At 56.9% G+C, this 26,492-nt stretch overlaps 1 protein-coding gene across 1 annotated transcript in view; it reads right to left on the reverse strand.

Annotated features, from left to right (window-relative positions):
- COCSUDRAFT_39545 (ketoacyl-synt-domain-containing protein) overlaps positions 1 to 25,712 on the reverse strand; it is a gene marked incomplete at both ends in the record, with an annotated part of 83,961 nt that extends 58,249 nt beyond the window's left edge. Inside the window, 61 exons of the mRNA XM_005650936.1 lie at positions 62 to 254; positions 496 to 821; positions 947 to 1,182; positions 1,388 to 1,632; positions 1,853 to 2,051; positions 2,342 to 2,554; positions 2,738 to 3,012; positions 3,122 to 3,236; positions 3,357 to 3,598; positions 3,851 to 4,154; positions 4,290 to 4,447; positions 4,613 to 4,963; positions 5,108 to 5,382; positions 5,699 to 5,916; positions 6,109 to 6,296; positions 6,543 to 6,753; positions 7,126 to 7,358; positions 7,604 to 7,715; positions 8,046 to 8,378; positions 8,620 to 8,817; positions 9,071 to 9,342; positions 9,564 to 9,840; positions 10,014 to 10,298; positions 10,397 to 10,495; positions 10,619 to 10,882; positions 11,084 to 11,308; positions 11,614 to 11,811; positions 11,986 to 12,210; positions 12,349 to 12,491; positions 12,638 to 12,826; positions 13,104 to 13,298; positions 13,563 to 13,807; positions 14,086 to 14,321; positions 14,470 to 14,694; positions 14,834 to 14,976; positions 15,166 to 15,354; positions 15,569 to 15,751; positions 15,975 to 16,216; positions 16,414 to 16,649; positions 16,808 to 17,014; positions 17,166 to 17,308; positions 17,431 to 17,599; positions 17,856 to 18,063; positions 18,406 to 18,603; positions 18,835 to 19,016; positions 19,199 to 19,423; positions 19,607 to 19,749; positions 19,915 to 20,191; positions 20,459 to 20,710; positions 20,863 to 21,059; positions 21,233 to 21,635; positions 21,745 to 21,879; positions 22,131 to 22,307; positions 22,561 to 22,767; positions 23,082 to 23,294; positions 23,489 to 23,614; positions 23,845 to 24,024; positions 24,320 to 24,490; positions 24,761 to 24,876; positions 25,076 to 25,275; positions 25,471 to 25,712. Of these exons, the coding sequence (XP_005650993.1) occupies positions 62 to 254; positions 496 to 821; positions 947 to 1,182; positions 1,388 to 1,632; positions 1,853 to 2,051; positions 2,342 to 2,554; positions 2,738 to 3,012; positions 3,122 to 3,236; positions 3,357 to 3,598; positions 3,851 to 4,154; positions 4,290 to 4,447; positions 4,613 to 4,963; positions 5,108 to 5,382; positions 5,699 to 5,916; positions 6,109 to 6,296; positions 6,543 to 6,753; positions 7,126 to 7,358; positions 7,604 to 7,715; positions 8,046 to 8,378; positions 8,620 to 8,817; positions 9,071 to 9,342; positions 9,564 to 9,840; positions 10,014 to 10,298; positions 10,397 to 10,495; positions 10,619 to 10,882; positions 11,084 to 11,308; positions 11,614 to 11,811; positions 11,986 to 12,210; positions 12,349 to 12,491; positions 12,638 to 12,826; positions 13,104 to 13,298; positions 13,563 to 13,807; positions 14,086 to 14,321; positions 14,470 to 14,694; positions 14,834 to 14,976; positions 15,166 to 15,354; positions 15,569 to 15,751; positions 15,975 to 16,216; positions 16,414 to 16,649; positions 16,808 to 17,014; positions 17,166 to 17,308; positions 17,431 to 17,599; positions 17,856 to 18,063; positions 18,406 to 18,603; positions 18,835 to 19,016; positions 19,199 to 19,423; positions 19,607 to 19,749; positions 19,915 to 20,191; positions 20,459 to 20,710; positions 20,863 to 21,059; positions 21,233 to 21,635; positions 21,745 to 21,879; positions 22,131 to 22,307; positions 22,561 to 22,767; positions 23,082 to 23,294; positions 23,489 to 23,614; positions 23,845 to 24,024; positions 24,320 to 24,490; positions 24,761 to 24,876; positions 25,076 to 25,275; positions 25,471 to 25,712 (13,067 nt within the window). The remainder of the gene's footprint in view (positions 1 to 61; positions 255 to 495; positions 822 to 946; positions 1,183 to 1,387; positions 1,633 to 1,852; positions 2,052 to 2,341; positions 2,555 to 2,737; positions 3,013 to 3,121; positions 3,237 to 3,356; positions 3,599 to 3,850; positions 4,155 to 4,289; positions 4,448 to 4,612; positions 4,964 to 5,107; positions 5,383 to 5,698; positions 5,917 to 6,108; positions 6,297 to 6,542; positions 6,754 to 7,125; positions 7,359 to 7,603; positions 7,716 to 8,045; positions 8,379 to 8,619; positions 8,818 to 9,070; positions 9,343 to 9,563; positions 9,841 to 10,013; positions 10,299 to 10,396; positions 10,496 to 10,618; positions 10,883 to 11,083; positions 11,309 to 11,613; positions 11,812 to 11,985; positions 12,211 to 12,348; positions 12,492 to 12,637; positions 12,827 to 13,103; positions 13,299 to 13,562; positions 13,808 to 14,085; positions 14,322 to 14,469; positions 14,695 to 14,833; positions 14,977 to 15,165; positions 15,355 to 15,568; positions 15,752 to 15,974; positions 16,217 to 16,413; positions 16,650 to 16,807; positions 17,015 to 17,165; positions 17,309 to 17,430; positions 17,600 to 17,855; positions 18,064 to 18,405; positions 18,604 to 18,834; positions 19,017 to 19,198; positions 19,424 to 19,606; positions 19,750 to 19,914; positions 20,192 to 20,458; positions 20,711 to 20,862; positions 21,060 to 21,232; positions 21,636 to 21,744; positions 21,880 to 22,130; positions 22,308 to 22,560; positions 22,768 to 23,081; positions 23,295 to 23,488; positions 23,615 to 23,844; positions 24,025 to 24,319; positions 24,491 to 24,760; positions 24,877 to 25,075; positions 25,276 to 25,470) is intronic.
- Positions 25,713 to 26,492: the final 780 nt, after the last annotated feature.

A 26,492-nucleotide genomic window follows, 5' to 3' on the forward strand; every position in this document is an offset into this window, starting at 1 on the left:
AGATTGCGAATGTGACTTTCTGGGAAGCACTGAAAACAAGAGGTTCTGAGAAGGAATTCACCGGAAGGCGGCTGCATCGAAGGACTCCACGTCGGGGATGAAGCCGGCGAAGCGTGCATACATTTTGTCCACGGCCACGTCGGGCGAGTAGCAGCGCTCTAGCGCCCAGCGCTCCAGTGAAATCACCGTCTGCCGATCCGCGCCGCGCGCCGCCTTTGCCCAGAAACCTCCTGGCCCGCTCTCCTCCTGTGGGCCTGAACAGGCAAACCAAGACATCCTTTCAGTAAGCCCCTCAATGCATGTTACAGGTATTTCATGACCATTCTGTGGTTTGCAATGCTCACTTTAATGTCTAGAGCTGGCATGTCAGTGTTGCATGTGACCAACTGCAATGCCTCATTCTCTGAAGATCCGCCCACAGAGGGATGAAAAATTGTTGCAAGAGCACAGGAAGGGAAAGGAGTTAGGTGGCAGATCGAAACTATTAGGCCAAACCTGGGTAGACGCAGGACAGGCCAACGAGCTGCACAGCGGCGGAGGTGGCCGCCCCAAAGTCATGCTGCACGAGGGCGTTGTCACGCCAGTGCGGCTGCGCGGCAGCCGCCGCCTCCGGCGCGACGCTCGCGCCAATGTAAGCCGCCATGGCCGCCACCGTCGGGTGGTCAAAGGTGAACGTGGCCGGCAGCTCCAGAGCAAAATGATTGCCCAGAGCGTTGCGCAGATCCACTGCGGCCAGAGAGTCCAGCCCGGCCTCCATCAGCGGCTGGTCCTCTGGCACAGAGGCTCCCATGATGCTGGCAACCGCAGCTGCAACTTGAGCCCTGATACACCCACACAAGGTTGACTCCTACAGCATGGTTGACTCCTACAGCATGTTATCCCTATGAAAAATGGCTGCACTTTCAAGCGGTGGTCAGAACTGCATGTGAAAAGACATGGGGCTGACCTGATAGCAGCGCCATCAATGTGGGCTTGTGCAGGGGAGTCAAGATTGCTGGCGTCCTCCTGGGGTTCTTGGGGCAGAAGGGTGGACATGTAGGCGGCCAGCGCCGGAACGGTGGGGTAGTCGAAGGTGACGGTTGAGGGCAGGTCGACCGAGAACTGGGTGCTCAGCGCATTGCGTAGATCAACTGCGCCGAGGGAGTCCAGGCCGGCCTCCATCAGCGGCTGGTCTGCCGGCACCTGCCGGCCACATGTGTCCACATGAGCAGTGTCGTCTGATGCACCATCTCCTGGACAAGCTGATGCTAGTGCTTTAATTGGGTGGCTAATTTGCAATGGGAAGACATTGTTTGCCACTGAATGGCACGGTCACCTTGTCATGCTTCTTGGGCTTGAGTTGCAGGAGCAAATCCTGAGGAGAAAGAAGAAAGATAAGCGAGCGGACCTCTGTGCCCATGATGGCGCTTGCAGCTGCAGCCACAGCCTTCTGAATGGAAAGGGTCTGCGCAGCCGATGCAGCCACCTGTGGTCTGGCTGCGCCGGCTTTCTGCCCTCTGCCGGCAGCAGCCGCTGCTCTCACAGGTTTCTTCAGCGTGGCGGCTGCCGGTGGGAGCGCGCGCATGAACTCTCCCAGGATGGGCGCTGGCTCCTTCTGTGTCGCCAGGAGCTTGTCCCACAGGAAGACATTGCCTGCATTTTTACATAGCAGTCTTCACATGGATGACCCTATTGAAGGAGGCACTCACACAGATGATCCTATTATTTGACGGAGGCAACCCCCAGCACAGAACTCTGAAAAACCCCATCTTGTGAGCAGCAAGAAGGGACTCGCGAGATCAGGTAAGCAAAGGATATCTAGCCGCTGCAGCTAAAGAAACAGCCACCAGGGGGTGATGAAGGGTTGTCGCACCGACAAAGAGGGCGCGCTGCGCTGCGGCCGGCTGCCAGGCCGAGTTGAGGACCTGCGCGAGGACGGAGAGGCCGACGGTCGGGCGCACGATGCCGAGGCCGAGGCGCGCCATTCTCTCCATGAAGCCCGCCACTGTCACCGCCATGCCGCTGCCGCCCCACGCGCCCCACTGCACCGCCGTCCCGGGAACGCCCCGCGCCTGCGTTGCAAACTTATCATACCAGGCAAAGGTCCAGCAGAAGCGGTGAAGGCACCACGATGGCGCCAGTCTGTGGAGCGGTGTCTTGCCCCCGATTGGCGATGGAGATGACCACCAAGACCTTGGCAGCGATTGAGGGCAGGCAGGCTGAAATGCAAGGTTTCTGTGATGCAGGAGCTTTAATTTTTCTGACCCAGGAATGTGCTGAGTCATTTAGCTTGAAACTCAATGAATCTATCGGACATCAGGTAAGGGCGTGCCTGCAGCGCCTGCGCCCAGCTGTCGAGGACGGCGTTGGCTGCCGCGTAGCTGCCCTGGCCGCCGGAGCCGCTGAAGGCCGCGAGCGAGGAGAACAGATTCAGTGCTCGCAGAGGCGCCTCTCCTGTGCGCGCCATGAGGCTCCATGCGCCGTGCACCTTGCCCGAGAACTCTGTGCGCACGCCGGCTGCTGTGATGTTGCCAATCACTCCCGAGTCCAGCACGGCACCCGCATGCAGCACTCCCTACAGCGTAATGACACCCCATAGTGCTTTTTTGCATAAAACATGCCGTAATCTCTGCACTGCAAAAGAATATCTGAGTGCTTGGAGTCGCTGACTTCAGATGCTCAAATAAGAGCACGTGGTATGAGAAGGCTACATGAACTTGTTTCTGGTGACGTCAGGATGGGCATTCTTACAGCTAACATGTCCTTTATAATTTGCACCCCTTGGTAGAGAGGGGTAGAGGGTGCGTGCCTGCAGGGTCTGGCCATGCATGCGAGCAGCGTGTAGCGTATAAGCAGCTTCCTCCGCAGCCGCAACATCGCTGCGCGCGATTGTGACGCAGGCGTCGCCGAAGGATGCGGCCGTCAGGGCGGAGTCCTTGGCGAGGCGGCCGGAGCGGCCGAGCAGTATGAGCGAGGCCGGCGTGTGCTGAGTCAGCCAGGTCGCTATCAGGGACCCCACAGATCCTACGCCGCCTGCGTACCAGAGCTAACTGATCATGTCCTTGCCAAAACGCTGACGAGGTGATGAGTGTAGGAGGTCAGGTCTTGCAGGAGGAAGAGGGAGGAGGGTTGGAATGGTCACCTGTGATGATGACGGTGCCCGTGCAGGCTTGCTGCGGCTCCGCAGCTGGTGCGGCCTGCTGGTCCAGGAGAGGCTGCTGAGTCGTCAGCAGCCTTGGAGCAACCCATGCATTGCCCTGCGCACAACCCTTGTGTCATAGCTCGCTTTTTTTGCTTTCAAGAAACCCAAACATTTCTGCCTTGCAGGTTGCAGTGATTTGCTTCTCGATCTTTGGTACGGCAAACAAAAAAGCCACCTGCAGAGAGATGCAGTGGGCATCAGCTGCGGGCGCATTTGTCATTGCTGACCCATGCAGCGCGGCGTCGGAGGCATCCGTGCTGCCCCAGGACCAGGCAGGGCTCTCCACGGACGCCACACGCAGCATCGTCATCGCAGACGTGCCCAGCGCACCGCGCAGCATCGCCCCCGGAGCCGCGGATCCGTGCGGCCCGCTGCCCACGCTTTGCGCGCCCCGCGTGACCAGCTTTGCCTCACCTCCTACACACATATGAGTCATCACTGACTCAGGGATCATTTTGCCGTTGGGCTCTTGCTGCACACTTGCAGCCCCCAGAGCTAAGGGCAGCCCTTGCAGAGGAGGTTTATTCAGCAGGGTGAGATACAAGGGGTTCCTCTCATTGAAAGTGAATTCGTATGATTTCCACTCCTCTCCTCCATTCGTAAGAACCAGGAAAGTCAAGCAACACTTTATTTCGTTTCTTTCCATTATGAATGAAGCGAACAACTCACCTGGAGATGAGAGAACATGTTGCAAGACCTGTGCCTGGCGGACAGTGGCCAGCGTGGCGGCTGCAGCCTCGTGACCAATCAGCAGGCCAGCATGTAAGGGGGCTGCCAGCTGCACATTAGACTGGCGGCTGGCCCACAGCAGCATGCTGCCTCTGTGCTTGCTTGGTGCAGTGGTGCTGTGTGGCGCCAGAGGCTCGCTGACCTGCCAGTCTGTCTCGTAAATGCACTGCCGCGCATCCTGCTCCGCTGAAGCTGCTGCAGCGCTGGCAGGCGTCTTGGCTGCCTGCTGACTCACCTCCTTGGCCTAATAAAAAAGCACAGTCACTTATTAGCCTGAAGGTAGAGGACTTCACTAAAACCCAGGCCACATGTGACTGCTGGACAAGCTGGACAAGTGTCTGAGTTATGCAATTTCAATATATCGTGTGTAGGAATGTACCTGCAGGTCTGAGATGGTGAGCACAGAGCTGCTGGCGCCAGAGAGCCAGTGATTGGAGTTTATGCTGCCATCTGCGCGCTCAGGCGCTCGCTGCAGCGCAGCCCAAGCAGCTCCCCTCTTGGGGTAGGGCCTGAAGTTCATTTCAAGATACACACCAGCTCGTTATGCAGAAACTAACCATTAGACAGCGACGCCTCAATCTCACCCTCTGTCATGACACATGCTAGGTCTCAGCTCAAATATCTAATTTTCAGACTTCCTCGGTGGTTTGAAGCACATCTTTGCTCATTAGCGATTTTGTTAAGCACAAAATCAGTGTGAACGTCCTCGCCTGGCCAGGAAGGCAGCTAGGCCGGCAACAACTCGGGTGGTGTTCTTAGGAGCGGCGCTGCTGGCTGCAGCTTCCAGGGCGCCAGTCATGGGCCCCAGCTGCATGCAGTTGTCGGTGACGGCCGGGTGCGCGATGTAGCCGGACCCCTTCTGCTGCCGCTCCAAGCTCACCTCCGCCGTGCACATGTACATGGCCGGCTCGCTGGCCTGCAGAGCCGCCACCACCACGGGGTGCAGCACTCGCGCCAGCGGATGGCTGGAGATTGTGGTTTGTGGTTCAGCCTCGCTGGCACTGCCGCTGCTCGACACAGCGCCGAAGGAAGCCTTCAGGCACGTTGACCGCCCTGCGCAGAATTTGCATCGAGTGCTAATAGCTCCTGTTCTCATCAGGTTCCTCTGGCTTCTTGCATTTTGAGCTCACACATAAATGCTGCTCCAGAGAGGGTGTAATATCCAAATGGCACAGTGTAGGTGTGGCGTGGACACACCTTGCCCCGAGGGGGCAGTACTCTGCAGCTGGACGCTACCGCTGCCCCAGTGCATGACACACTCCACGCTCTGCCGAGCGCCGACCTGCAGAATCACCGGCGCGGGGATGGCCACATCCAGAAGGCCAACGTCCCTTCCGGCAGCCGCATCGGACGCCGTGCGGCCAGCAGCCGCCGCCATCTCGAACATGGCGGCGCCCGGCAGAAGGGAACGCCCCGCCACGATGTGGTCCAGGAGATAGCCCAGCGCGCTCGACGCCAGCTGCATTGTGAACCTTCGCACAGCCAACATGTCTCATTTTAGGACATGCACTATTATCAAGTGCCTTCCCTTTGCTGTGGCAACAAAGATGAGTCAGGAGAAACATGCAAAGCTATGTGTTACTGCACCACCTGGTTTGCATGCGAATCTAGGCCAGAATAGTAGCAGGCTTGCCAGCTTCTTGAGAGGGGCAGACTTTATAGAACATTGTGACACGGAGTTGGACAGTGAAAGAGTACCCATAAATCCAAAGAGCCTCAGGTGGCTCCTCAAATGTCTCTAAGATATACTTGTAAAAAGATCAGAATAGGAGAATACACAATAACTACCTGCAGGTGGCTTCTGAGCGGCTGCAGATGACAGAGTCGAGCATGTGGTGGGCTTGGGGCACCATCCAGTGGCGCACGTGCTGCCATGTCACGTCCGTGCGCGCATGCTTCAGCTGCCTCGGGGTCAGGAACAGGCCGTGCGCGTTCACACCGCTCATGCCAAAGGAGCTGGCGCCCGCTGCCATCATTGGCCTTGCCTTTGGTAGAACAGAGGCTTCCTGCGCAACCGAGGCAAAGGACTCCTTTCAAGTCCCTGTAGGGAGTTATATCTGTTAAAATTTAAAGTCAGATAAGAGGAATGCAGCAGCCTGCATTGAAGCTAAGACGGCATATAAACAAATCCTGATGATTTCTCAAGATGCCATGTGGATGGCTTGGGGGACAAGAGTTGTGCCGGGAGGAGAAAGCACCTTGGGCACAACGGCGGTGAGGTTGCAGGAGGCTTTCCAGTCCGTGATGGCATTTTGCACGTATGTGTTGAGGCTGCGCGAGTGCATGATCGGAGGCGCCGCAGAGTTCTGCACCGCCATGATTGCCAGCAGCGCGCCGTGGATGCCGGCCGCGCCCTCCGTGTGCCCAAAGCACGCCTTCACAGAGCCTGCAGCAGAAGGTATTTGTGAGCATTCCGCCATCACTAGAGCATCCTTTGCTCTGTCATGGGCTCTCTCTGAAACTGTTCTTGCTGTACCGATATCGGGCCTTCTTGCTGTAGAGCACTAAGGCAAATCACAAAATATGGTTGTCAGGCCATGCAAAATGAGGTCATCTCAGGCCGTACGATCCAGAGAACCGCAAAGAGAGGTTTTCAGGGGAGAGAGAGTGAAGAGAGGAGTGAATGCTTCACCGAGAGTGAGGGTTGAGGGGGGTCCTGCTCCGGCCGCGAAAGCTTGGCCGAGCGCGCCGACCTCGATGGGGTCGCCCAGGGGCGTTCCAGTGCCGTGCAGGCTGACCAGCGCCACGTCACGCGGAGTAAGGCCGGCCACGGATAGCGCTGTGCGGATCAGCGCAGTCTGCGCTGGGCCATTTGGGGCCGTCAGGCCGCTGGAGCGCCCCGCCTGGTTGTACGCGCTCCCTGAACGCAGATCTCAGCTTATTTTCCGCTTGTCAACACTGCTTCTGTACAGGCATTCCCACTGAAGCTGCTGTGCTTCAAAGGAAAACGCAATTAGAGGCAAGAATCAGCAAGATGTCAAGAATAGGGAAATGGGCAGCTGTGCGCTCAGCAAGTCATTTCAAGCCGCTGCATGCGGGCTGCCTGTTTTCAAGACTTACAGTAGCAGCAGTGAGAGGAACAGAAGCTCCCGCCTCTCACTGCAGAGAAGTCAATGAATTCAGAACTTAGAATGCAGGAAATCGTTGCCTTGCAGGATGGCAAGGGGTGAGTAAGCGCCATCGGCGCGCTCCCCCGAGCGGCGCAGGGCAAGCACAACGCAGCCTTCGCCGCGGCCGTAGCCATCAGCCGCCGCGTCCAGGCTCTTGGAGCGGCCAGTCGGCGACAGCGCGCCCAGCTGAGCCATGTGCCGCGAAGTGTCCGGGACCAGGATCAGGTTGACTCCAGCCGCCAGCGCCGCGGTGGTCTCGCCGTCCAGCAGCCCTCGGTGCGCCAGGTGTGTTGCTACCAGCGAGGACGAGCACGCCGTGTCCATGCCGATGCACGGCCCTGCACACGCGTGCATGTGAGCATCTCGGAATAAGATTTACCTCATCCTGCTCCTGAGTTCTGTCTGATTGCTGCCAGGATTTCCAATTTGCGGGACCTCTCCTTTCCCAAGATTTTGGGTGAGAAGGGAAGAATGATGTGTCTGGTTACTGCTCAGGCATGTTTCTTGAGAATAGACTTGAGGCTTGAGAGGTTGTGGGGCACATTTGTGCAGGGGAATTGGGCATTGGAAAAAGTGTGCGAACCCTGGAGGCCGAAGGTGTAGGAGACGCGGCCGACCATGAAGTTCATGCCGGAGCCGGTGAGCACGGCGACGGAGGGCGCCACGCGCGCGTGCTCCAGCAACACCTGGTACTCCTGCCACACACACCCCACGTACACACCCGTAGACGCCGCCGCTGTCCCCTCCAGATTCCCCCTTCCGTCCTGCACCCCAAGCCCACTCTTGTGTCAAATCTGCTATGCAGAATGACACGTTCGGTCCTTCATTGTGGCCTGAGAGAGTTTTCTTGGGCATGACTGCACCCAATGTTTTCTGCTGGAGATGAGCTCTGTAATTTCATTTTCAAAGACAGATGAAAGTGGATAATGTGTAGATAAACACTCCCTGATGAGTTGAGAGGTACTCCAAAGTGGCCTGTATTTGGTAAGGAGAATGCACAGAAGAAATGCTGGATAAGGCGAGACCTGCAGGGCGCCGTAGGTCTGCTCGAGCAGGATGCGCTGCTGCGGGTCCATGGCGGCCGCCTCGGCCGGCGCGAGCCGGAAGGCTGCCGCGTCGAACGAGTCAACGCCGTCGGCCAGCGCGGCAAAGCGCAGCATGTTGCTCTGCACCACCTCCGCGCTGGCACCCGTGCCGGCGTCGACCTCCCAGCGCTCCAGGGGGATCGACACCGGCAGATCCACCGCCCCGAGCATGCATGCGGCGAAATCCTCGCCGCCCCTTGAAGACGACGCCATGACGCTTGACAATCCCACCACGTCCGTGGTGAGCGCCTGCCTCGGCCCTGCCTGCCACACCTGTGACATACAAATCCTTTACTCTTAGCAGCCCCTCGCCCATGATCTATATCTACACTTCAATATGCTCTCATACAGGTTGGACGCTGCCAAGCTGCGAAAGGTTAGAATGTGACGAATGATCCGTTTAAATCCTGCATAAAAACGAGCAGTTTTGAGGGCATGCCTGGCGAGCGGGGGCGCCCAATTCAGCAGCAGTGAGAGCTTGGGGGTGGAGCACGACTGCCTGCTGCGGCGCAACCTTGCCAGCCACAAACTCAGCCAGGGCCGCCACCGAGGGGTGGTCGAAGGTGACCGTCGCCGGCAGCTCCACGCCGAATTTGGCGGTCACAGAGTTGCGCAGCTCAACCGCTCCGATGGAGTCCAGGCCGGCTTCCATCAGCGGCTCGTCCCCGCTTATGCCGGAGCCCAGCAGGCCCGACACCAGCTCCAACAGATCCTGCGAATGGACAATGCAGTTGGAGTTTTAGCCCTCTTATATTGCTTCTCACCAAGCAATTGAAAGACTGCAAAGGGCAACTTACTCACACAGACAGTCAAGAGTCAACAAAAAATTCCAATAAAAGACAACATCCGTGTGTGTCCACTTCACCAACATATACAGGGCTGAGTATGAAGGGTGCATAATGTCAGAGAAGGCATGCACAAACATTCAACAAAAACAAAAGGAAACAGCAAATATGAGTTTGCACCTGGGTGATGCTGTCGGTGAGGGCGCGAGTGTCCGGGCCGGTCTGGAGGGCGTGGGTCACCGCCCCAACGGCAAATTGCCCGGCCGGCGGCGCAACCCGGCTAGCGAGGAACTGGGCCAAGTCCTGCACTGTGGGCTGGTCAAATGTGACCGTTGCCGGCAGCTCCACGCCAAACTTGGCACTGACAGAGTTGCGCAGCTCCACCGCTCCGATGGAATCCAGGCCCGCCTCCATAAGAGGCTGGTCCTTTGAAACCTCCACCCCAAGCAGCCCTGCAGAATCATCGGCCGTGTCTTGGATATACAATGGGTGTTGATGCTTGATCTGCCACAGCCTGACTGTCATGCGGGTCCTTGAAGTTGTCCACATGACAGCCTGGTCAGGCAGAGCGATGAGATGGCTAGTTCCACATCAACCACTGCCTTTTCACTCTTCTTCAAGAGGAGCAGCAATATCCAGGCTGCCTGTGTCCTGTAGACGGGCATGCCTTCACCTGTCACGACGCTCAGAAGATCGTCTGCGATCTGCTGCACAAACGTTCCACTGCTGGGCATTGGCACAGACACCATGGTGGGCTGAGCCCAAGCGTCCCCTTCCCTGCCGCTGTAAGCAGCCGGGGCGGCTGTCTTGCTGGCGATGAAGCCTGCCAGTGCGGTGGCTGAAGAGTAGTCAAAGGTGACGGTGGCCGGGAGTTCGACGCCAAATTTGGCTGTCACTGCATTGCGCAACTCCACCGCTCCAATCGAGTCCAGGCCGGCCTCCATCAGCGGCTGCAGACAGTTACACAATGTGTTCTTGGACCGTGTATTCCAAACACAAGTTTGAGCGTGCATGCTTGCAGCCTGACATGTTTTCTGACATCCTTTATTGCAAGCCGGGCGGGCTACAAAGGAGGCCTGACCATTTGCATGCATGCCTGTGTGAAGAGAAATTGGGCTCTCACCTGGTCAGCAGGCACCTCGAAGCCAAGCAATTCACTGACCGTGGCAGCCAGCTGCGCAGCAATGTGCCTCTGATCCACCATGGGCTGTTCAAGAGCCTGTCTTGGCTGCTGCTGCCCAAAGGACTGGCCCGCAGTCGCAGTCTGCCCAACAACATAACGGGCCAGCGCATCCGCGGAGGGATAGTCAAAGGTGGCAGTGGCGGGCAACTCGATGCCGAACTTGGTGCTGACTGCGTTGCGCAGCTCCACAGCGCCAATAGAGTCCAGGCCGGCCTCCATCAGCGGCTGCGGCATCCAGAAGTGATCAGATTTTTGCTTTGGGCGCTTGGTGCACCCCCAGAGAGGTCATGTATGGATGAAAGAAGTTGCGTGAGATTTAATACCTGGTCAAGAGGCACTGTGAAGCCCAGCAGCTCGCTGATAGAGGCCTGCAATTGCTCTGCTACAGCCGCATGAGAGACGCCTGCCTGCTGCTGCTGCCCCTGCACCCGGCACACGCGCCTTTTACTCTCCAAGATCACTTCACCCGAGCCTAAACATCAAACAAATTGCATCCCGTATGGCAGTTGAACCGCACTCTGCTGTTATACAGTGAGGTGAGGTACTGTCAGGAGTCTTGCCTGGAAGGTTGCAGATGGCTGCTCCCCAGCAGTGACAGCAGCAGGGGCTGAGCGCTGCACAACAAAGCGTGCCAGGTCAGCGGCGGTGGGGTAGTCAAAGGTGACGGTGGCCGGCAGCTCGATGCCAAATCTCTCGCTGACTGCATTGCGCAGCTCCACCGCTCCGATGGAGTCCAGTCCCGCCTCCATCAGGGGTTGATCTGCTGGCACTGGGCTTCCCACAAGGCCGCTCAGCAGCGCCTGCAACTCCTGCAACGATCGTAATTCGGGGCACTCGGCATTTATCCATGCATGCATGATAATATTGGAAAGCTTCCACAGCACTCAATAGCCGGGGCAGTTGATATGCATTATGCAAGTATTCCTCCACATGCTTGGACGCATGCAGACCAGCAGTGTTGAGCTTGAAGACGGCGGATTTCCATATCAGCCAAGTGTGCATCTCCACACCTGCACAACAGAGGCGGTGGCTGGAGGTGCACGAGAGGTCTGGGAAGCTGCATGGCTCGGTGTGACGGCGGCAGCTGCGGCTGCTTTGGAAGCAGGAGCCGCCTTCTTGCTCTTATGTCTCGCGATGCGGATGGCGCCGTTGCTCACCCCGACAATGACTGACTGCCGGGACAGCAGCGCGGGCGCCGGCTTGTTTTCACCGGCCACTAGCACGCTGCTGAAGCCCTGCTCTGCCAGGAGAGCTTGCCAGCCCTGCCTGCTCAGGATGGGTGAGCCTGCATGTGCACCCACATAGAATATTAAGCCTATACCTTGCAATTGCACAATAAAAATGCAAAATACAAAAAATGCCAGCAAAACAGGAAAAGGGAAAAGAGAAAAGAAAAGGAAAATTTGAAGCAAAATAGCACAGTATGAGCACAATCAGCACTGTGCATGGCAACATGACGGCTTGAGTCTTCTGTGAGAGGGTGGGAAAGAAAACAAGGGAGGGAGGGTCAGACGGGCTTGCCTGGGATTCTGCGCTGGACATCGTCGTAGAGCCACCAGCCTTCCGTGAGGCCAAAAGTGAGCGTCAGGAACTCAGTCTTGGCAGACAGCTCATTGGCTATGAGCAGGCCGCCCTTGCGCAGCAGCGCCTTGCAGTTCTGAATGGTGACCTCCATGTTGCGCGTCGCATGCAGCACGTTGGTGGCAAAGAGGATGTCATAACGCCCGATGCCATACCCCTGCGAGCAAAGGGTGGTAAACCTGTGAGTCAAGTCTGGTGACAGGCAATCGAGCACGCATGCAATCTGAGGATGGTACTGGATGGCCCCCATCTGAGTTGATTGCCCACACTCTCAGTGAGCACTTCATGCAATTGACATGGTGGGGTGCTTCACTTGGATGGTTGGTCTCACCTGGGGCTCAACATCCTTCTCCACATCCAGGAGCCTGAAGGTGGCAAATGGGTAAGTGGGCCCGTAGGTCTTGCGCCCGTAGGCAACCAGCTGCGGTGAGATGTCCGTGTACACAAACTCAACACGCTCGCCCAACTCTGCCAGTGCTGCCATGACCACGACCGATGTCCCCCCAGATCCCGAGCCCACCTCCACAATGCGCACCCGCTGCCCGGCGGGCAGCACCTGCAAAGACAGCCATTTCACTCCAGTGCAACTGCTTCTCTAGTCACCTTTCAATCCATATCTTTCAATCCACAGTCAACCAGGCGCAGATTGGCGGTAATATGTCGCCATGCAGAGCAGTGGAGGCTAAATGCGCACCTGCATGCGATCCAGCACGTAGGCGCGCACGGCTGCGGCCAGCTGCTCATTGAAGGGCGCTGAGAGTATCTCGTTCTTGTAGATGGGCTCCACCAGCTCAGGCGATCCCCCAGGGAACATCACATCCGTCACCTTCACCTCGCCTGCGCCCAATAAAGGTTGCTTGCTGAGCAGCTAGGCACCATGTCACCCTCCAGCAAGTTACCTCATCATATGCCCTGCAGGCGCGCATTTGATGTGACAGAAAGGGAAGCTATGAAGGAGGGCAGGCACAGGTAGACTGGTGCACCCGATAGCAGGTCTGGCAGGGCCTCCATGCAGGCTGAAAGCAGCTTGATGTTGGTGGCGATGGCTGCAGCCGCGCCGTTCGCCAGTGCTTTGCCGGTCTCCTTCAGGCTGCCCAGCTCTGCAACAGTGGCTGCGCTGCTCACCGCTGATGTCGCCACAAACTCGCCCGGCTGAGCCTCCTCAACATACCCTGACCAACAAAAGCCATGGCTGCTTTGATTTACTCAATTAACTGCCAAATCCATCAAGACAGATTGGGATAGAATCATTTTTCATTTACAAATCCCCCTGCGCATGTTTGCATCCCTTCCCTCCTCCATTGCTACCAGTGCAAAGCATTGATCATTTAGCGATGACAAGACTTGAAGCTGTTGTAGCGCCACAAACCATTATGATGAATAGAGCCATTGATGTCCCCTTGGCATGCTTCAGCACAATTTGAAGTGTAGAAACGCAAGAGGAATGACAGGTGCGCTTGCCAGCATTGCGCAGGAGGTCGACGGTTTCGGCGATGAATCGGGAGAAGTCGGGGCGGACGGCCGCGCGCATGTCGGCCGCGGTGTGGCGCTGGCCAGCCGCCCGGAAGAAGCCGGCACGCTGCAGCGCCTCCAGCAGCAGCAGGCCCACCCACTCCTCAAACTCCACTATTGTCGCATCAAACCCTGCACAACTCATGCAACTACCTTCTCATGCTGCCACCCGCAACATAGCTGTCCTCTACTCTACAGCTCAATCCGTATTCAGGATGACGAGAAATGACGCAAAACTCTGCGGAAATTGTGAGTATTGGAAACAATGCAACATAAGCAGGCATACATGCGCAGATTCTGAGCACATGCACATGTGCAGCCAGAGAGAAGTAGTTGATTGGCAGGATCAGAATTTGGCAAAATTTTCGGGAAGGAAAGGGCGAAGGGAATTGGCACCGGTGAAGAGGTCGTTGCGCAGGGGCAGGTCTCGGAAGCCGTCCAGCAGCTGCTGTGGAAGCTGCGGCATGGTGGCGCGCAGCTGCGCGGGCTTGGTGGGCGGCGGCTTGGCCATGACGCGGCCGTCACTGACGCCCAGCACGACCGACTGGCGGCACAGCAGAGCCGGCAGCGCCTGATCTGCTTCGCCCACGCACAGCGCCGGATCAAAGCCCTGCTCCAGCATCAGCGCCTTCCATCCCTCCCTGCATATTAACAATTTCTTCTACTGAGCTATGATGCTCAACTTTGGTGCTTTCATGCCTGCTGCATTTGCTGAGCAATCCTTTCCTGTGGGACAGGCAGCAACAGAACTTCAGCATGTGCACTTTGATAACAGCGCGCATGATGCTGCAGCTGCTGTTGTTCAAATGGTGCCTTGTAGCACACAACCCCACCATTACCGGCATGTCCATTTGAAAAGATGAATCAAGTTTCCTTGCAAATCTGTCAATTCTGGTCCAAGTCAAGGGTTCCACCAAACCTGCTTAGAATGGGTGAGCCGGGGATGCGGCGCTCCGCGTCATCGTACAGCCACCAGCCGTCGGTCAGGCCGAATGTGAGCGTCAGGAACTCGGTCTTGGTGGACAGCTCGTTGGCTATCAGCAGCCCGCCCTTGCGCAGCAGCGCCTTGCAGTGCTGCAGAGTGTTGCCCATCTCCCGCGTGGCATGCAGCACGTTCGTGGCAAAGAGGATGTCATATTGGCCAATGCCGAAGCCCTGAACCCCAGGCATGGCAAACACTCGGCAGATGTTTGGTGATACTTTTCTTGCATGAACTGCCAGCTGCATTTAGGTCACTGCATAGGAATACGCCACAAAACTGAATACCAGATGAAGAAAAATCCCAGGAGAGGCAAAAGCTCACCTGATCCTCAGTGTCTTTTTCCACGTCCAGGAGCCTGAAGGTGGCGAACGGATACGTGGGCCCGTATGTTTTGCGGCCGTAGGCGACCAGCTGTGGCGAGATGTCCGTGTACACGAATTCTATTCTCTCGCCCAAATCCGCCAGCGCTGCCATGACCACCACTGATGTCCCACCAGAGCCCGAGCCAACCTCCACGATTCGGACTTTCTGATCTGATCGGATCACCTGCACAGTACCAACTGGCATCTTGAACACTTCTCCTTGGTGCAGTCTTCAGCCTGCTATCTGCAGAGGAGACTGCATACTTTGAAACAGTGCCAGTCGTGTGCCCCAGAGGAAATACAGCAAGACTGAGATGCCGCACCTGCAGCCGGTCTTGGACATAGGCACGCGCGGCGGCGGCCAGGTGCTCGTTGAAGGGCGCTGAGAGGAGCGGGTTCTTGTAGATGGGCTCCACCAGCTCAGGTGAACCGCCGGGGAACATCACATCCGTCACCTTCACCTTGCCTGCGCGCACCCACCCGATCCTCTGTCAAGCGCCAAAGCCCCAGGAGCCGTAGCATGCCACAATGGCAAGGTGTGGAGCACCGTGCACTTGCTTTATTACGCGCTGCCACAGGCGAGGTGCGTCTGCAGACAAGCTACAGAATTGTATGGTGAGCAAGAAAACATCTGCCAAGAGATGCAGCAACACACCCAACAGGAGTTCTGGCAGGGCGCGCATGCAGACTGACACCAGCTTGATGTTGGTGGCGAGAGGCTCAGCAGCGCCCTCGGCCAAGTGCTGCCCATAGCCGTCCAGGTCTGCAAGGATGGCTGCGGTTTCTGGGCTGCTGATACTTTCGGTCGCTGTGTACTCTCCACCCGCACCCAGCTCCACAAACCCTGGGCACCAGATTTTATTCAGCTGCTTTGAAATCGCTTTCAAGTCATGACTGATCCAAAGTAGTGTCCAAATGAAAAGCTTGATGAAGCGCGCTTCACATCAACAGGTCTGCAGCAAAGCAAGCCTTGAGTGAAGGTGCAGGCACGCTGAAACATGTGCTGACATGCATGCAGCTGGCTGGAGACAAGAGAGGAGGGTACACAAGTTTCACACCATGCTGCTTCAGGATGGCCAGAGCTTCGGCAATGAATCGCGCATAGTCTGACGCAACGCGGCCCCTGAGGCTGTCCAGCGTGTGGGCCTCAGTCAGCGTCCTGAACAGGCCGGCCCGCTGCATGCCGTCCAGCAGCAGAAGGCACACCCAGCGCTCAAAGTCTGCCACCGCCGCATTAAAGCCTGCGCATGCATGGATGCGTTCATGCATGTGCCCTTTGCTGCTCTGCTCACACTTCTTGCTAGATCCTCAAGCAGGGCATCCTGAAAATGGGTATCCAGGGTCACAGGAAGTCACCATGTGCATAAATCTGATAGCAGGCTATTCTAACTCCGACCTTGGGTTAAGGACGCCGTCGGACTTTGGTGCCTTTATAACAAAAGAAGCACTTCCAAAGAACTGCACCTTGGGGCAGGCTGTTGCGAAGCGGGAAGCTGTGGAAGCTGCCGAGAAGCTGGGGGTGCATCGGGGGTAGGTCGGAGGGGAGGCTGACTGGCTGCGTCGGGCGCAGCTTGGCCAAGATGCTGCCATCACTGACGCCCACCACAACAGACTGGCGCGACAGCAGCCACCGCGCATCCGCCGCCTCGCCCGCAATCACGGCCGCCCCAAAGCCCTGCTCTGCCATCAGCTCTCTCCACAGATCCCTGCCAGGCATCCAAACACAAACTTCCGTTGAGAAGCTCTTGGGTGTGTCCATGAGCCCCTCAGCTTGGGATTCGCATGCATGCAGCAAGAGCCACAGAAACCCAGGGGTTTATTGAGGGCAGCCATGGAACCGTGCTTAAATGTGAATTTCATTTTGAGTTGAAATTTGAAGTTGAATTAGAAGTGGGAATTGGACCTGCTGAGGATGGGTGAGCCGGGGATGCGGCGCTCCACGTCATCGTACAGCCACCAGCCGTCGGTCAGGCCAAATGTGAGCGTCAGGAACTCAGTCTTTGTGGACAGCTCGTTGGCGATCAGCAGCCCGCCCTTGCGCAGCAGCGCCTTGCAGTGCTGCAGCGTGTTGCCCATCTCCCGCGTGGCATGCAGCACGTTCGTGGCAAAGAGGACGTCGTAGACTCCCAGCTTGTATCCCTGCGCCACAATTGGCCCAGTGAGATGGGGTTTCTGTGAGACCCACAAGCCAATGCTAGGCACATGAGCACGCACCAAGCATTACCATGTGGTAATGAACACTCCCAATGTGCACAAATAATGTTTCCCTGTGAAAGATGCAGCAGATAAGGTCTCACCTGGTCCTCGGTGTCCTTTTCCACGTCCAGGAGCTTGAAGGTGGCAAAAGGATATGTGGGCCCATAGGTCTTTCGGCTGTATGCGACCAGCTGTGGAGAGATGTCAGTGTATACAAATTCAATCTTCTCCCCTAGATCCGCCAGAGCAGCCATGACCACGGCTGATGTCCCGCCAGATCCCGAGCCAACCTCAACAATTCGCACCCTCTGCCCGGCAGGCAGCACCTAGCAGAGGATCACAAGGATGAGAATTGCGGCCTCCTTTCTTCACAGGCATTGAATCGAAATTTCCCAGTCAAGTGGCGCAAGTAGCACAAGCAGCCTGAATGAGTGCGCCAGGGAAAAGAGAGCTGCGCACCTGAAGCCGGTCTTGCACATATGCGCGCACGGCTGCGGCCAGCTGCTCATTGAAGGGCGCTGAGAGTATCTCGTTCTTGTAGATGGGCTCCACCAGCTCAGGTGTACCGCCGGGGAACATCACATCCGTCACCTTCACCTTGCCTGCACCTTTCACCACACATGGTCAAAGACAAAATTTAGACTTGTGCTGTTCTCTTGAGCGGAATGGCATGCCCGAAATGCTGTCTGAAGAAAAGTGCAAGGTGCGCGAAGAAAATCCTGACCTGTCAAGATGTCGGGGAATGCGCGCATGCACACGCCGATCAAGCGGATGTTGGTGGCTATCGGCGAGGCGGCTCCGCTGGACAGCTCAGCCGCCATCTCCTCCAGGCGCGCGATGCCGGCCTTTGTCGCGGCGTCATCCACAAGCTCTGTGGCCGTCCAGTCCCCACTCTCCATGCGCCTGTAAACGATCCACGAATCAGCATTTCCGCAATTGGAATGTGTATGCTAGCTAACATATGCTAGCTAATATTGTCCACCTTTCAAAGAACATTGGAAATGCTGAAGCAGCATGTCTCTGAGGATCAATCTCAGTGTGCGCAGGATGACCTTTGGGGGTCATCAAGGGGTGAAGTCAAGACAGATGGACTCAGGATGCTGGGTAAAGATAGTATGAGACAGTGCGATGCCTGATGAAGCTGGCCACCAGAAGGATGTCCAGGGCGGCCTCGACCATGCGCGCGTGCCCGGCGGCTCCCGCGGCGCGCTTGTTCAACCACACGATGTCGGCCGTGGCGACGCGCTGGCCGGCCGGCCGGAAGAAGCCGGCGCGCTGCACCGCGTCCAATAATAGCAGCCGGCACCACTCCTCAAAGCGCCGCACCGCGCCCTCCAGAGCCTCATCTGTGTCGTCCCTGCCAGCCAACATATGCATTTGAAGCACCTCAGTCAGTAGCTCACATTGATTGCCTGCAGCCAGCTTGGGGCTGATCCGATGCCTGACTCCTTATTCTCCCGTGGAAGTATGCTATGAACCTCCAATTGCAACAGGCTTTCCTGCTTGGTGTGATGCAGAGGCAAATGGCCAACTCATCGAACTCACGTTGCAACTCAAAGATTTGGAACTAGCCAGATGCCTCCCCTTGTCAGGTTCATTGACGAACATGAATACAAGACAGATATCAAGAGAAAACACAAAGTCTGGAGGACAGAGGGTGGCTTGCCTGAGCGGCAGGGCTGCGACGCTGTGCAGGAACATCGGGGGCAGGGGTGAGGTGGCGTCCGGCAGCTGCATCCTAACAGGGTCGTCCTCCTTCTCAAATATGCGCACAGCTCCGTCGCTGAGCCCCGCCACCACTGTCTGCCTTGACAGCAGCCGGGTCGCCGCCGTGGCAGCTCCGGCTAGCACCACGCTGTCAAAGCCTTGGCTCATCAGCAGCTCTGTCCAGCCCTCCCTGCATGGCAAACCCTGATCTTGTCAATGCTGCCCTTGAGGCACAAGCAAGCTCGCTACATTGGGTATATGAAGCAGGCAGAATTGAGCATTGCTGGCGCAAGGCATGCCCTGCCAGGACAAAGCATGTGCATGCAGGGAAGAATCTATGTGGAGGACAGTGGGCTCAAGAGCTTGCCTGCTGAGCATGGGAGAGCCGGGGATGCGCAGGGCTGAGTCATCGTGGAGCCACCAGCCGTCAGTAAGGCCAAAGGTGAGCGTCAGGAACTCCGTCTTTGTGGTGAGCTCGTTGGCTATGAGCAGGCCGCCCTTGCGCAGCAGCGCCTTGCAGTTCTGGATTGTTGTCTCCATGTCGCGAGTGGCATGCAGCACGTTGGTAGCGAAGAGGATGTCATAGGATCCCAGCGCATACTTCTGCACATCACCCCAGAACCCATCCCTAATCAAATACATCTTATGTGGGACCTTCCCGCAGTGTCAAAGATCTCACAGGCCAATGCAGGTAAGCCACCAGGGTAACTTTAGATTACTGATAAGATTGACAACCACGCTGCAAGGAACTGAAGAGAATGCAAGAAGGAATATGAGCAACCTACCTGGGGCTCAACATCCTTCTCCACATCCAGCAGCCGGAAGCTCGCAAAAGGAAAGTCCCGCCCATAGGTCTTGCGCCCGTAGGCGACCAGGTGCGGTGAGATGTCGGTGTAGATGAACTCTATTCTGTCGCCCAAATCCGCCAGCGCTGCCATGACCACGACTGATGTCCCGCCAGAGCCAGAGCCCACCTCCACAATCCTCACCCTCTGCCCAGCAGGCATCACCTGCAAAGACAGATTTCAGCACCATTCATCACCATTTTAATCTAGTTACAACCTCTCCAGCACTTTTGAAAAGTCAAGGCTGTTGTCCTCATCCTCAGATTATTCAGATGATGCTGTGGTTCAATGAGGAATGGGAATGTGTTTCTGTGGTAAGAACTCGCTCTGCCAGAGTGGCGGGTGCACCTGAAGTCGGTCCTCCACATAGGTGCGCACAGCGGCGGCCAACTGGACGTTGAAGGGCGCCGAAAGCTTTGGGTTCTTGTAAATTGGCTCCACCAAATGCGGTGACCCCTCCGGAAACATCACATCCGGCACCTTCACCTTGCCTGCACCCACGCCAGCCCTTTCTCAGCCACAAAATGGGGCTCTGCACAGAGCTGTACTTTTCTTAATGTACATTCAACAGATTTGTCTTCCTGACTACAATCACTGATGACACTGTCTTCAGTCAGATGTGCGCAAGAACACAGATGGCTGGGGTACTAAATCACCTGTGAGGATGTCTGGCAGCGCTTGCATGCACACCCACACCAGCTCCACATTGGACGCCAGGTCTGGCACCAACTGAGTCTCCAGTCTGTTCTTCTGCGCGCCGATGTCGGCGACCGATGCCAGCAGTTCTGCGCTGCCGAGCAGGTCTGAGCCCGCGTAGCTGCCTGGCGCCTGTGACTGGATGAAGCCGGCCGCGCACAGGATGTCCAGCAGCTCTAGCGTCAGCCGCCCGTGCATTGCGTCGATCCGCTTCATCATCTCAGCAACAATGACCACCTGCCGCCACAGCAGAGCCTTGTTTTCTGTAGGGTTCTGCCTTCGCTCCAGTCTTAAAGACCAAACTAGGAACTCTGCAATTCCTGGGAACTAAAATCATTGAGTAAAAGTGCTTGCAGCCCCTGGGCGGGTGCTATAATTGTGATGGGATCTCATGCAAGGTGTATGATGATTGGCCCCTTTACTTCGGCCTAGCAGGGCTCAATAGGTGCATGTATGCAAAACAAAAGATAAAAGTAAAGGCAAATTATGGCATTCTCTGCGCACCTGCCCCGGGCGAGTGAAGAAGCCCAGGCGCTGGACAGCGTCCAGCAGAAGGAGCTTCACCCAGGCCTCAAAGCCGTCCACGGCCACATCAAAGCCGTCCGGCAGCGCGTTGTGCACCGGCAGCCGTGCCAGGGTCTCGGCAAATGCGGCCGACACCGGCGGCAGCTGCTGCCTCAGCTGCCTTGTGCTCACGACTGGCTCCAGAGGAGCCACCCAACCAATGTCCGCCACTGGCTGAGGAGGTGCAGCCACCTGGGAGACACCATGCATGACATGCTGGATTCTTTTCATGGACCATTTTCTCCGGCAAGGTTTGCTGCACAGAGGCACAAACATACATTTAAAGGCTCCAGGTAATGCAGTCGCTGTCTCCTCTGCGAGAAGTGGGATTGGTGCGAGCGCACCTGGCGAGAGGGCGTTGATGGGATGGGCTTTGCTCTGGCAGCTGTGGGTGCTGCTGCCTTGCTGGACAAGGGTCGGGCCTCTATGTCGCCCATGCTCAAGACGGAGCCGCCAGGCGCCTCGAACAAACTGTGTGCGCTGCGCACTGTGCCATCCGCAGCCTCGCTGTCCAGCTGTATGCTGACATGGCCACGGTCACCTGCAGCACGTGAAATTTAGAAATATCTTGATGCATCCTGGTTGCACAATCACAGATTGCCAAAACCCAGCACCTGGCATGTGGCAGCCAAGCACTGTACCAAAAAATCAATCGAAGATATAGCTGAAGGACATGTTGCACACGATTTTAGGACTGGAGGCAAACAGACGTACCATGCATGGCTGCCCGAGGCCCATACTGTCCGATGGAGACAGACACCAACATTCCGGTCTGGTCGCTGCCCCTGAGAGCCGCGCCGGCGTGAATGGCAGCATCCGCGACGGTCGGGTGCACCCAGAAGCTCTGCTCGGCGCAGCCACCCCGCGCATCCACCCCCGCAACCACCCCCGGCCGCCTGATCTGGCTCCTCGGTCCCCCCGCTGCCGCTCCGTCACCGAGGACCCCCCGCCCCTTACCAAGGCTCGTCGACTCACCTGCTGCGGGGGTCCTTATTGCTGCTGAGCTGTCATCTGCTGCTCCAGTCAGCGTCAGGGGTGGGGCAGGGGTGTATGTCTGGGACAGCTGCCCGCGCATGTGCAGCAGCTGCCTGCCAGCTGGCTGGCCTCCAGAAAAAACCTGTGCGCAGCCATGCCTCACCCTGAAATGCAGCAAAGCGCATCATGACAAGTGCACAATACGAATTGCAAGCATGCAAAATGGGAATGATTGGGCTGTAAGAGCGCACCTCGGCAATGCCAGTCTGGGCGTTGACTCGCAGGGTAGCTACTGGACTGGAGCCAAGATCGAGGACCATGGGAGCCGGTATGGCTGCTGACGTCAGCGCCACCTCGCACTCCACCGTCTCCATGCCAAACAGCACCTGCACGCCAGCCATGTCTCTCACTGAGCAGTCACTTCAGTGCAGTCTACAATTTGCTGTTTGGTTGTTCATGTGTGGTGCATGACAGTCCGTCTTGTTGTGATCTGGGGCATGGGCACATGCCCCTCTAAAAAGTCTCACACTTCCCCTGAACCTGGTAGATTTGAGAGCTGGGCTGACTTCAGAGCCTAGGGCAGAGACAGGAGGAAATTCCGGGGTTCTCATGACGGGCATGTTGAAAATGTGCGGACCTTGCCGGCAGCCACGGCCATCTCGCACATGGCGGCGCCGGGCAGGATGGTACGCCCCTGCACGGTGTGGTCCCACAGGAAACCCACCGCCGGCCGCCCCAGCTGCGCCTGCACCGCCACCGCCGCCGGCCCCGACGCCTCTCTCCGCACGCTCGACAGCAGAGGGTGACTCGTCACCTGAACGCACATAAGCCCCTGACTCATTGAGCGTCTATCAGCAGCAGCCTGCTAATGGCAGTGGCAAGAGTCTTCCACGGCAGGATTGCAGGGTATTGGGCTGGTGAAGGAAGGTGCACCAAGTGGTACAGAAAGCTTGAGAAGCCCATGAAATTCCTAAGCACCAAACTGCGGGTGAAAATACCGGAGGGAAAAAGCCAATATTACAGTACGGGCAGGCATGATTGAGGCGGCTAAGATGAAGGCGCAGCACCTGAAACCAGAACCTTCGGCGCTGCCACTGCCTCTGCCGCAGGTCCACACGAGCCGGGTTATCGCAGGTGCCGCCAATAATGACGTGGGAATTGGTGCCCTGGTACGCAAAAGAGCTGACACCTGCGCGCGCCCCCTCCCGGGTCGGCATGGCCGAGGCTGCCCGCCGCACCTGCCAGCCCCTGGAGGTTCCCTTGCTCGCATAGCCCTGCGCCAGCACAGCACCATCCTGTATTATAACTCCGAAGTTCAGCCACGTCATGTTCTGCTTGTGGCTCTTGGGTCAGTGTCCCTGTGGAGCCGCCAGCAAAGCTGCAGTTGCTGCAAGGCCTGCGTTTCAGCTCAGACAAAATGCACAAGAGCCATGAACACTATTTCCGTCCTGCTAACAGATGGTGCATTCAAAAGGCTATTAAAGTTATCAAGAACCACAAGTACAGAACCGAAATTTTCCAGTAGTGACGCTTGTACACATGAAGGTACCAATCTAAACTCAGTGATGTTGCTAGGGGGCGCGCGGACCTGGAAGATAGCAGCAACGTGGGGGTTGACGGAGCGCAGGTGGAGGGTGTGGTGGGAGGGCATGCCCTGCAGACGCGCCGCCAGCATGGCCAGCCCCAGCGCGCCAGCCGCCGGCTCCGTGTGCAGCAGCCGCGACTTGGCCGCCTGCAGTTCCAGCGGCACTCCACCCGCCTCCTCTCTTGGGACCTGCAGCACCGTGAACGCCGCGCCCACCTGCCCGTATGCAACACCCTCTCAGCCCTTACACCACTCGAAGAACTGGCATGCACATGCTTACAGGCCCTCTATAGCTGTAGACTGCTTCCAATATATGGCAGGGAGCGTGGCTTTCTCCTGAGCACTTTCGCAACTTTTCTTACTGAAGAGCTACACCAGTAAGGCAGGTGGGTGTGTGGGAGGATGATCACCTCAATGGGGTCTCCCAGGCCTGTGCCGGTGCCGTGCATCTCCAGGATATCCAGCTGCGCGGCCGCGGTGTCGCCGGCCGCCATGGCCGCGCGGATGACCTGCTGTTGGGAAGGGCCATTTGGCGCCTGAACACAGAATAATATTCTCATCAGTCCTCACATGTCCTCACATGTCCTCCCACATCAGATAGGAGCCGTGTGAAGTTGGACAGTGACAGACTGCTGTTGAGACCAGTGAGCCTCAGGTGGCTCCGGACAGGTTTGTAAGATGTGATCATTGTTACTGCGAAGCACTGAAGTGATGCAGGATGCACGCAGGAAAATTGCATTTAGAAAGAGCAGAGGAGGTGGTGCACCGTGAGAGAGCTGGAGCGCCCGTCCTGGTTGACGGCGGTGCCGTACAGGATGAGGGCGCCGTGCGCCAGGTGGCACGCCGCCAGCTCAGCGGGCTCGAAGGCCTCGAGGAGGTGCACCACGCACGCCTCCCCGCGCATGTACCCGTCCGCGCCAGCGTCCAGCGTCTTGCACCGTCCGTCCTGCATGCATGCATTTTTCCCCTCATCTCCCGGATAGATGACCTGCCCCTTTCAAGCAACGAAGAGCAAGAGCACAAATCTGGGTCCTTTCAAGCACAAAAGGAAGTACAATGAGACTGCATCACGATGAATATTCGCTGCGAGACATTCCTCTGCGTGGCGTCATCACGGTGGCAAGCGCAGAGTTCGCGTGACAATAGAGGTATATGCAAAGAGCAAGAGGCAGGGTGCCGTAGAATGCACCCTCACAATGCCAAGTTCGGGAGGGTGCGGTAGAGGGAGCAAAATTATGTACCTGGGCGAGCATGCCGGCCTTGGCGAGGACGGCGGTGGTCTCGGCGCGCAGCGTGAGGTTGACGCCGGCCACGAGCGCGCGCGGGCAGGCCGGCCCCAGGAAGCTGCTGCACGCCAGATGCGCGCCCACCAGCGATGATGAGCATGCCGTGTCTATGCTCACGCTCGGACCCTGCACAATACAATCCTCTCATCATCCAGTTGGATAGCCTCTTGAAAGCGCTGCAGGTAAGCAATGAAGGTTTCCATTTCGGATATAAGGTGCATGATGATCATCCTCCTAGCATTCACTTTCCTTCCGCAGTAGCCTTCTGTCCAGCTCAATGGATCATGACAGCGCGCCCCATTGTCACATTCACCGAGTCTGTTTTGGGCATTGATATATCGCGGTACAAGATAAGCTTGCCTTGAGGCCGAGGGTGAAGGAGAGGCGGCCGCAGACGACGGAGAGTGTGCCAGAGGTGGCAGTGTAGGCGGACATCGGCTGGTGGGAGGAGTTGAGGTAGTACTCCGTGTAGGAAATGCCCACCGCCACCGCCACATTCTTCGCAGCGTCCCCTGCAATGAGACGATTGCAACACTTGAATGGTGTTATCAAAATCCACATGCCATACGGAGCGAAAAAAGTTGGACAGAAATCCGTCTAAAACCACGTGAAATGATGAGTTGTCCTGGTGACAAAATGGAGAAATACAGGGACTGCTAGATATTTTATGGCAGCCAGATGCATTTCAGCAGAAATTGGCAGGGTGCGCACCTGAGAGCTCGCGGGGAGCGCTGAACTGGAGGGCCTCATAGGAGGCCTCCAGCAGGATGCGCTGCTGCGCGTCCATGGCGACGGCCTCGGGCTGCGGCACGCCGAAGAAGGCGTTGTCAAACAGCTCCACTCCGTCCACAAAGCTGCCAAAGCGCTTGTTAGGCGCCACCGTCTCAAACCAGCCCGTGTCCACATCCCACCTGCAGCAGGTAATTGCTGTTTATCCAGCTGCGCAGGTCCTGTACTCGTATGTCTCACTTGTCCGCAGCCGAGTCTGACCTTCACCTGAGTAGAAATGCTCCTTTTGAAGATGTGGGTCAAATCAAACAGGTGCTGATGATGAGGCTGGTTTGATAAGGTCACAGGCATGAGGGGGGTTTTTTAGTTGCCAACACCTGTTGGGGGGCACGGGTCTGCAGGCGTCTCCATTGGGGCTTTCGCGCGCGCCCCTCCACACAGTGGCGGTCAGCACTCTGCTCAGCTGCGGGGGCCGCGCCACGGCCAGCGCCCTGAGTGACCCCTCGCTGCTGCTCTCCAGCCATTCATCCATGTCGCTGTCGTCCAGGCCAAAATAGCCCGGCTTCTCCTCGTCCTCCGACCCAGAGGAGGACCCCGGCTCGATGGCTGTCATCGCCATCGCCTCTCCGCGCGCACTGCCTGCCTGCAGTGTGCAATGGAAGACATTGCTTCTTACCTTGGATGAGAAAGGAAACATATTATTGTACTATCAGTGATTTTGCCACAAGTGGAGTCTTTTTGTAATATCAGAGGTAATATTTTAGTTTTAGACAGCGATAAAGCTGGCAATCTGAGGTTGATGAATCCCACGCCACAAAAGTCTGGCCTTTTCATAGCAGCAATGAGAATGAATTTGATGCTTTTAAACGATGTTTAATAATATTTTTAATCGTGAAGAGATGGCATTGATTTCACCTTTTTCTGCTGGGTCTTCATCTAGCTGTAGTTTTTGGGTGCCCGATCGAGCCACGACGCTCTCTTATACGGCGCCCTTGGATGCCAATTGTACCAGCTTCCAATTTCAGAATAAATTGCTACACTGTGTGAGGGCTGCTCGCTCATCTTAATTGGGTACAGGCCGCTATCAACCACCGTAACGCCGAAATCTGGTGGCCCCCACCACTAGAACAGGTTAAAACACAAGACCAACTGGCTTTCATTCTTTCTTCCACAACAACGATGCGAAATCACAATATAGGATCCACTGCAATTGCAATTGCCCACTCCTCGGCCCCAAATCCAGGCTGGGCAATAACATCACCCTGCAGCTCCTATTGTGGCCTCCCCGATGACGAAGCTTCCACCATTCAATGTAGATATCCACAGCACCGCACCATGATTGCTCTGGATTTAACTTCGCTTGCATCACTTCAATTTCGAAATTCAGTCAAAGCGATCT

The sequence above is a fragment of the Coccomyxa subellipsoidea genome, assembly GCF_000258705.1.
Source record: "Coccomyxa subellipsoidea C-169, whole genome shotgun sequence".
In the NCBI taxonomy this organism is placed as follows: Eukaryota; Viridiplantae; Chlorophyta; class Trebouxiophyceae; family Coccomyxaceae; genus Coccomyxa; species Coccomyxa subellipsoidea.